This window comes from Tupaia chinensis, unplaced genomic scaffold, assembly GCF_000334495.1.
Source record: "Tupaia chinensis unplaced genomic scaffold, TupChi_1.0 Scaffold000515_1, whole genome shotgun sequence".
Lineage (NCBI taxonomy): Eukaryota > Metazoa > Chordata > Mammalia > Scandentia > Tupaiidae > Tupaia > Tupaia belangeri.
The window spans coordinates 6,474,922-6,484,598 of record NW_006160028.1 but is presented as its reverse complement, the minus strand read 5'-3'; the positions used below and the strand labels follow the sequence as shown (position 1 = coordinate 6,484,598).

At 57.4% G+C, this 9,677-nt stretch overlaps 1 protein-coding gene across 6 annotated transcripts in view; it reads right to left on the bottom strand.

Moving 5' to 3' along the window:
• Nucleotides 1-9,677, bottom strand: part of BDH1 (3-hydroxybutyrate dehydrogenase 1) — a 65,640-nt gene continuing 55,963 nt past the window's right edge. For all 6 annotated transcript variants that reach the window (XM_006156753.3, XM_006156758.3, XM_006156756.3 and 3 more), the window contains exons 6-7: nucleotides 3,755-3,907; nucleotides 1-2,197 (exon numbers count right to left, since the gene is read on the bottom strand). In XM_006156753.3, coding sequence (XP_006156815.1) covers nucleotides 1,728-2,197; nucleotides 3,755-3,907 — 623 coding nt within the window. In that variant the 3' untranslated portion in view covers nucleotides 1-1,727. The remainder of the gene's footprint in view (nucleotides 2,198-3,754; nucleotides 3,908-9,677) is intronic.

The window sequence follows — 9,677 nt, the reverse complement described above, 5'->3', positions numbered from 1 at the left end:
TAACTCCAAGTGTTCCATTTTCCTTTAATAAAATTAAGCATGAAAACAGATTCTCCCAAAGATGTAAAAATGCGATTCTGAAAGGGCCCTGCGGCACACCGCATCTCCTGTTACACAAACACGCCAGGTTCCAGAGGGCTTCAGCCCGGCCTGCCTGCCCGCCCCTGCTTCCCCAGGCCCCCTAGGTCTTGTCCCACAGGCAGGGAGCTGAGACAGGCCCCAAAGGCAGGCTGAATTTGCCCCTTGTGAGACCCCTCTTCCTTGGGACTGCTTGAGCCCCATGGCCCAACCCAGCTGCCCAGGATCTTCTGCCTTCTCCTGGCACCAAGCTCCAGGTTCAAGGCAGCTGCAAGAAGTGTTTCTAAAGGGGTTTTGCTTCCTTGTTCCCTGAGTTTCCAAGGCAGGACCCTAAAGCCTTTGAGAGACCTGAGGCTTGGGTGGGAGCTCCTGAGTCGGGCAGAGGCCAGCTCTGGCTGCAGAGGGGGCGGGCGCCCTCTAGTGGCAGGTCCAGCCCGTCCAGGGAGAGGTGGAAATGCTAGTTTGATTAGTGAGGTTGGCACCTGGAACCCTGCCCTAGGCCTACAGCCACATGAAGGATGGTGGCACCTGGTGTGGGTCCAGATATCCAGGCCCTGAGCAACTGCAGGGACGGCTGCCATCAAACCCAAACCTAAGAAGTGGTAACACAGTCTCCTCTCTATCAATGGCCTGGCTTCTTGATTAAAAGTAAGGCCACAGCAGGAAAGTGGGCCACTGGTGAAGGCGACCCTAAGGCCCTGCAGGACAGGGCTGTGTGTGTCAGTGTGAGCACCATGTGAGAGAGGCAGGGAGTCCAAACCACCCCGGGGAAGATGGTGTCACGGTGCACAGCTTTGGCACCACTGCCCCTGCCAAGGGTGTCCCATCAACCCCAGCTCCACTCCAGACAAACCCAAGAAGACACAAACCAGAAACAACCTGCCCCTTAGCCAAAGAGCACCTCCACACAAGCCTAAGGAGGGCACAGACATCACAGATGGAAATCTCCAGAAGGACTGCCCCTGCCCACACGGCCAGCTCTGAAGTGCTGGCTCTGGGATGGGTCACATAGCACCACGGACATGTGAAGAGGTACACAGGCAGGCACATGGTACGTGGGGTCAGGTGAGGACGCAGACTCAGCCAGAGGATCTTAGCTAACGGGACCCCAAACAGCCCTGGAATGCACCAATGTGACGTGTTTCGACAGCAGGAGCAGGAACGCACGACCCGCACCATCGTGAGCCATAAAAGGGTTATGTCATTATCCTCCTTGAGCTGCAAATTCTTCGTGTACAGAAGAACAACAAAATTCTGTCCTTTGTACTCGTGAGGCTGGCGTAAGGATCACATGAGATATATTTTTGGAACTGATATTAAACGTGTAAAGGAATTTGGATTCTATTCTAGAATAGATCTGTTTTTACTATAAAGATGTTTCCCCAAAACCTGTGTTTGAAATCAACTCCAGATAAATGGATGCACTATGTTTGCCCTGAGGTTTGGGGACCCTGTTAGGGGCCACTATGCACCCCATTGGTGAAGGCCCAAGCCATTCCCTATAAAAACTAGTCGGGCTGGGTTATTTCCTATGGTTACTAGATCCTCTTAGGACAGTGGATAATCCACAGTGGAAAATTAAGAGGTGACTATATGAGCACCTTCCCCCCTCCCATCCCACCAGGGCTCCCCAACAAGGGCCAAGGTCATCAGTGTATGTAGATCATGTCGGAGACCGCTCCGGGCAAGTGGGTCATGACCTGCATCCGCAGCCACCAGTAGTAATCCATGGGGTGGTAGCGGGTGTAGGGGGTGGCGGCGGTCAGGGCGTGTGTGACGGCGTCGATGACAGGGGACGTGTCGGTGGAGCCGCTGTTGCAGTAGGTCTGCATCCTGGCGATCTTCTCATCGAAGTACTTCCTGCCGTAGTCCTGGCGCACGACCTCGGGCAGGTCGTCCCACATCTTCCTGGCGATGGCCTGGATGCTCTCAGGGCTGTAGAGGCTGGTGGCCGCGATAAAGTTGCCAGGCTCCACCACGCTGACCTTCACACCCAGTGGGTACATCTCGTAGCGCAGGCAGTCGGAGAAAGCCTCCACCCCGAACTTGGTGATGCAGTACGGGGAGCGGGCGGGGTTGGCCATGCGGCCCAGCATGCTGCTGATGTTGACAACGCGGCCTGCAGGGGAGACAGCAGCGTCTGCTCAGGAGGGCTGCAGGGGCACCACCCTGTGACGTACAGGGCCGGGGCTGCCGTGTTTCTGGAGGCCTGGCTGGACCCACTTGAGGTTAAGGGAACTCTTCACTCAGTAGGGAAGCCCCAATCAGGCCCACACACCAGCATCGGTATCCCTGATGTCCCTAAGTGCCCGCCGTGCCAGGTAGGACAGGGCAGGAGGAATGGCGAGAAGAGGGTTTTGCACCAGGACAGGAAACACACACCCAACTCCAACACCAATGGAGCCAGAGACAGTGGGAGAAGGCGGGGGAGAGACCGCCATGCCTGTGTGGCTCCGAGCATGCGCTACAGGTGAGGTCTGCTGCTGTCGGGAGAAATGGAGCCCGATCCCGGTTACCCTCATGGAGCTCACAGTTCAGCTCCAGGAGGAAGATGTGCAGTTATACACAAGTCCGAGGGTCCACCCCGGTGGCAACACTAGAGGTGGGTCAGGAACAAGTGCAGAGAAAAAGTCGCCCAGGGGCTGCGGCAGCAGGAAGGGCTTGAGGAAGCCCTGGAAGAGGGGAGCACCTGGGCTGTCAGGCTCAGCTCCCCAATGCCGCTCCATCCCGGATGGAGGCCAAGGCAGCTTGGCAGAGAGGGAAGCAGGCTGGGTGGTACATTTCTTTCTTCCTTTTTAAAAATTTGCTATAGGACATGTGCACTTGCCAGAGAGAAACAGAGACAGAGAGAGAGGGAAAGTGAGAACCCCCACCTACCCACGCTGCTATGGGAGGATGGCCATTCCATAGTTTCCTTTCCTCCATTCTCCTCTTGGGATCTGAGGCACACACGCATATGTGCCTGGCATCTTTTTCTTTTTCTTTTCTTTTCTTTTTTTTTGGAGAGATTTTCACTGTAGGGCGCGTGCACTCGCCAGACAGACAGAGAGAGACATAGAGACAGAAAGCGAGAAATCACCCCCTAGGGGGGATGGTCACGCCGCAATCCCTTCTCCTCCATTCTCCTCTCGGGATCTTGGGCACACATGCACACACGCCCAGCATGAATTTAAGCCACTGGGTCCGGGACTCGAACTGCAGTCGACTACATGGGAGTCCAGTGACATAGCCATTACACCAACTGCTGGTCCCAGTAATTTTTCTTAATACCACGGCAGTCTCACTTTTTAAATTATGGTGTAATCACCCATAGAATGGCTATGCCAAATTGTACGTACCCGCACCCTACTGATGCAATGATGTGTACCCACGACTTTATGCAGAGTGATGAGGCGCCCAGACTGAACTGCTGCTATAACCTTTAAGCCTCTAGTGCACAGACCACTGGCCTCTTACCTGCCTACTTTCTGAATGCCACACACCCCTCTTGCCACACCTGGCCATGGCACCTCTGACCACCATCAGACCCAGGCCCAGCCTGGCCCTCTGTGCCTGCTGAGCTCAGCCTTGTTAGGCTGTGGGTTCTGCACCTCCTAGGACAGGTACGCCTACTCGGAGCAGAGATAAATGAGAGAGGCGGGTCCAGGGGCAGGACAGAGTTCCCTTTCCGACTCACCTTTGGCCCTTCGGATAAGGGGGAGAAAGGATTTCGTCATCCGCACTGTGCCCCAGAGGTTCACTTCTGCCACCTGCTTGTAGGTGTCCATGCTGGTGAACTCCACCTCTCCAAACGTCGAGATGCCTGCATTGTTAACCAGGCCCCACATCCCTGGAGAGGAGAGGACAGGGCTGTGGTCACTACGAGGGAGCACCTCGGCTGTCACCCATCAGTCCAAAGCCCATCCCCCTCCTCGTGTCTGTCCCTTCTCATAACGTCTCAGCCCCTTACCTGGAGCTTAGAGTCACCCAAGAATGACAGGGGACAGAGAGGCCTAACCTGCTGGCTGGGACCCTCAGTCAGGAATGTCCTATCCTCATGTCACATCTGCCTGCATTGATTCCCTGGGCTGGTCAGCCCTGCTGGCGTGCCCAGCCTTGAGTCCCATCTCACCTCAAACACAAATTCTCACCAAGCCTCATCCCATCCCATACCCCAAACTCCACACCCAGAGCCTGCTCGTTCATTTCTGCCTCTGGGTTCTGGCTTGGCCAGAAGCCAGGGAAACCTCGGGGGGTCTTCCAGGCCAGTCTGGAGGACTGGAGAGGGGATAAGCCTTTGAGGTCACACAAGTTAGAGGCTCAGCCGAGCCTTGATCATGGGTCAGGCCCAGCTTTGTTCCACCCTCATTCCCCTCTCTCATCTCCCTCTTCTGCACTGTGGCACGTTTGCTGGTTTCACGTGGTCAGGCGCCATGGCACGGTAACCTGCTGGCCGATATGCCATGCAGTTATACCTGGTCATTGCGGTTAAGGACCGTGCCCACAGCCTGTGTGGTCCCACGGGGCCGAGTACAGGGTCGGAAGAAGCGGGTGCTTTCACAGGATACTTGGGCCTGCAAGACTGGCTAAGAGACAGCAGGCTTCTATAGACTCAGAGGATGGTGCTGGAAGGTTCCTTGGAATTGATCTGGCCTAGTAACCAAGACTACAGCTAGGGAAACTGAGGCCTCAAGGGACAAGGACAGGCTTAACCTGACCCAGTAAGTCAGAGGCAGAGCTAACCTGGAAGAAAGTGTCAACGAGGAGGCAGCCTTATTTTGCAGGGCCCTCTTTGAGTTCTGGTTTTGGGGGTGTAAGGACTGGATGAACCGGACCCTCAGACCAGAGCTAGGCCCTGCCTCTTTGTTGGAAACCTCAGGGTTTAGTCTCCTGGGACCGAGATCCCTGTGTTCCTCCCCAGGGCCCAGCCTCAGAGCGGTGCTCCCTCCTTCCGGCTCCCCTGCCTGTGGGAATGCAGCCCTGCCTCACTTCGGGAGTTCAGCATGGCAATGAGCTTGTGTAATGACAGAGTAATTGGTCTCTAGCTGCTTTCTCTCCCTGTTACCCAAATTAAAGCTTCCTCAACTGACCTCTGGCGCCTTCTCCTTCAATTACGGAGAGTTAAGGACATTTATCAGGGAGAGGAAATTGCTGGTTAACAAAATGACCATTTAGAGCTCATTCCTACTCCCCACAAGGGCTGGGGGAACGCCTCTCTGCTCTCGGGCCTCACCCATGACCTTGCGACGGACACCAATGACACGATCGGTCACCTATGGCAACCCCACAGCTTCCGCTTTCCCCCGGAAACTTCCCAGGAAGAGCAGGAAGCCCTTCTCCACGTGGCATGGCTGTCGCCTCACCTTCGTCTGAACTGTAAGCCTCGGTCTCTCTCTCACGCACTTCTACTTTTCCCTTGCCCCGGCTCCTTCCCTTCAACCACGTACAGGGTAGGCGCTCCATAAACGCGTGTGAGGGGGTGCGTGTCTGAGGATACCGAGTCTGCGTGTCCCCAGAACCCTCTCTCGCCACGCTCCCTCCTCTCTTCCCTCGGGCACGCCGTCCACTCTCTCTCCCTACCCTCCCGTTCCTGTTCCCAGCCCACGGCAGGGCCAGATCATCTCCACACCAGGGGCTCCTGGATGTCACACGCTGAGGCCACCCTAGTCTTCCCCTCCTCAGCCTCTCGACCATATGAGCAGAACGCATGCTCCTTGACACTCACTTCTCTCCTGGCATTTTTGAAAATGTATCAGAGGGTGCATGCACTCGCCAGAGAGAGACAGAGAGCGAGGGAGAGGGAGAAAGCAGTCCCCCTTTGGGCACAGCAACTGCCACCTCCTTCTCCATTTCTCCCCCAGTCAGGGTCTGGGGCAGGCACATGCATGCACCCCGCAGGCTGAGATTCAGAGCACACAGTGGGCCATGCGGGACCTGGCTGCCTTCACCACTAGGCCATCCCTGCATGGTAGTGCTCCCCAGGCCTGTCCTGGTCCTCCCTACGCCCCCTTCTACCCCTCCCTGTACATTCGCCCCCAGTACGTGATCCTACGCTGCTTCTCAGAATTACACTGGACCGGGAGCCAGCAGTTAGTGTAATGGCTATGTCGCTGGACTCCCACGTAGTTGACCGCGGTTCACATCCTGGACCCGGTGGCTTAAAACTCACGCCGGGCGCGTGTGTGTGCGTGCCCAAGATCCCGAGAGGAGAATGGAGGAGAAGGGATTGCGGCGTGACCATCCCTCCTGGGGGGTGATTTCGCGCTTTCTGTCTCTCTGTCTCTGTCTGTCTGGCAAGCGCATGCGCCCTATAGCAAAAAACCTCTCAAAAAAAAAAAAAAGAATTACACTCGACGCTCAGGCGGCCTCGTCTTCTCACACTCACAGCTGTGTAGTGTTTGATTCACGTGTGACAAAATCACGTGACCTAAAAGACAAGCAGTCCCTTTTCTACTCAAAAATAAAACAATTACACCTGATGCTACTACCCAACTTGGCCTGTGAGAACACGCTGCTCCCGGACCCGGCTCTGTAGCTGACAGGTAGAGCCCGTCCCTGGAGTCCTCAATGTCCTGACACACTCACACGGTCCTCCTGCCGGCCTGGGTGGCGCTGTTTTCCCCAACAGCCTCGACATCGCCTCCACGTCCACGAAACGGCTCCCACGGACTTGGGTCCAGGGCTCTCTCCTGATCCCAGTCTCCTCCTGGCGGTCGCTTACACCTGAATGTCCCCAGCACACCCTAACCACATTCCCAAGCTGCCCAAGTCCGCTCCTCCTCTTGGTTACTATTTCACGTTTGTCTCCTCTGGTGCCACTTCCCCCCCAGCTGAGTCGTGCGTCCTGTTAATATCATGGATAAAGACTGACATGACAGCGGCCAGGCCTGGAGCTAAGCACCTGGCATCCATCGACTCACCTGGTTCTCCCAACCCTCAAAGCAGATAATAAACTGTCCAATATCCGGACGAGGCAGCTGAGGCTGAGAGATTAAGCACCTCACCCACTGCTACCCCGCTGACGGGAGAGCAGGGCTGGCCCCCAGGCCTGTCTGAGCCCCCCTGCTGAGCCTGCGGGTGCCGGCACGGCTGCCTTTGCTGAATCATTAGAGCCCGTTCTCCCTCTCTCACTCACTACCTCCCCTGTACTAGAGAAGCCTCTGCCTGGGCCCCCATCTCGGTCTTTCTCCTCAGCTCCACCTGCGACCCCGCAGCCAGACTCCTGCTCTCAGCCATCTCCTCCTGCTCTGTGTCCCCACGGTGCGGTGCAGTCTGCGCCCCTCCAGGCTTCCCTCCTGCTCCCACATACCCCACCCTCACTATGCCTGGACGGCCAGCCACTCTGACACCATGGCTCCCCTGCTTCCGTCGGCCCCAGAGCAGCTGCGCCGACACCCTCCCTGAGCCTCCGCAGTGGTGTGAGCCCCAGGGCTCAGAGTCCTCTCCCCACTTCACAGATGGGCAGGGGAAGGCTCAAACCCCGGGACGCACTTCTGATAAGAGGTGAAGTCCCGCGTAAAGCTAGTCTTCTCACTCGCAGACCGAGGGTGTCGCGTGGAGGGCCTTCCGTGCCCACGGCACAATGCCCAGTGCTGTAACCAGTCCACAGAGGTCCTGACCCGCAGGCACCAGCTCCACTTGGCTGGCGTCCAACCACAAACTCCTCCTGCCAGCTCCTACCTCCTGGGTGGGGCTCAGCACAACCAAGGACACCGCAGGTCCTCAACAGGCGTTGACACCTGGTCAGGGATGGAGCCAAGATTAGGTTGTGCCCGCTGCCTGCCCACGGGGCCACTCAGTACCTCGGCTCTTCCCTGGAGCGGGCAGGGAGTGTTGGTCACAGGCTCGAGGTGCCCCGTCCGAGTCCTGCTGGGGAACAGGGCTGGTGGCAGATGGTTCAACCAATCAGACAATCCCCTTCACCCCACCCTGTGGCCAGCTCCCCAGGCTTTGGCAGAACTGTTCCATGGAGCCAGGGCGAAGGGCGTCAGTGGACCACCAAACGTGCCCCTATGATGGGGCGAGGGAAGGAGGCACCTCTCCTGAAAGGCTCCTGTGGGTGGGAGGTGGACTGTGGTGGACTGTGCTGGTCTGAAAGCTCTGGGAGAGCGCCACCTGGAGCTCAAAGCCAGCACTGCCCAAGGGGGAGGGAACTGGGGCTGCGTTACCAGGAAAAGGGGGTGAGGATGATGACGGGGAGGTGGGGTGAGGGGGGCTACGACCACTATCTGACAGATTTATTTTCCTTTGCAGACCTAAATAGCTTCAAATCTTTTCCCTAAAAGTGCAGTGTTGCTTATGTAAGCCACGGCGAGTGGACTGCCCAGGCCTCCCGGGAGCTGCCGGTGGGTAGCCACAGGAAAGCTCGGTACAGCAGGGCTGGTACTGGGGTTCAGGCCCAGGACTCGGGGCAGCAGCGATCATCTCCCCCTGTGAGCACGAGGCCCTCTTGCCTTGCTGGTTAGACTCGTGAGCCAGCGTGGCCAGGGAATAAAGTTAGAGCAGGGGATAAGGACCGGCCCTCAGCAGGCCCAGGGCAGCCCCCTCGGGTGCTCAGGTTCCCGGTGAGGGCTCCTTTCCATGGGCCACGACCCATAGGCCGCCTGGAAGTGGCCTTGTGGCTCCAGCTGCAGCTGTTCTCCTGTCCCATAGTCACGAAGGCAATCTCCCAGCTGCCTTGGGAAGGCAGCGGGTGGGCCTCTACCAGGAGGGGCAAGCCGGCTGCAGGCTCTGAGCTGGTAATCTTCCCAGTGGGCCCCATCCTGCCTTTCCCTCATGGGGCAGGCACGCTGGCTCTGCCTGCTGATTATTAAACAGATGTTCCTCAGAGGGGCCTCGGAATGGCCTGCGTTGGGTGGGGTGACACAGAGCTGATGAGGTGACACTCAGCCACGGCACACAGCACGGGCACTCCTGAGGTGGCTGCTGTGAGATGACAGTAGTTCAATCCAATAGCAACACGCGGAGCTCTGGTCACCCTTCTCTTCCTCCCTACCCAGCCACCAAGTCACCATCCAGGAAGTGGCTCCATCTCCTTCTGTGGGAAAACAGAGCTAAGGGTGCATACCCTTCTTGCCTGGGCTGTCAGGGAGCTCGTAGGTAAATGTCATAGACTCGCTGCTCAGCAGATGCTGCTGAGCCACCTCTCAGCTCCAGAGGGCCCCTCCACCACTGCTGTAGTCGGCGTGAAGGGCATCCCCAGGAGTCCTGCTGCAGAGCCCCTACCACAAGGGCCTCCATCCGGGGGACCTGGGAGGACACTTGAGTCCTTAAGTCATTATGGGAACTCTTTGCAGCATTTGACCCTGTTGATTAGTGTTGTGTTTCTTAGCTTCTGAAGCGCTGTATCCAACCTCCCTGACAGCTGTCTCCTCTTCCTCGTGCATCTCCCCCTCCTGGTCTCACCACCTGGACATTCCCCCATGCGCCACTCAGCGTCTCCTCACTCCTCAACCTGCTCCTGCACTGAGGGACACCAGGTGACCGAGGTGTGGACCTCAGGCCCTCCCTAACCACACCCAAGTTCCAAGTCTAATCGACCTCACCTTCTCCAACCCCAGGCATGGGGCCCTCCCCTCCCAATGCACGCCTCAGCTCGGGACTCTCAGCCCTTTACATGC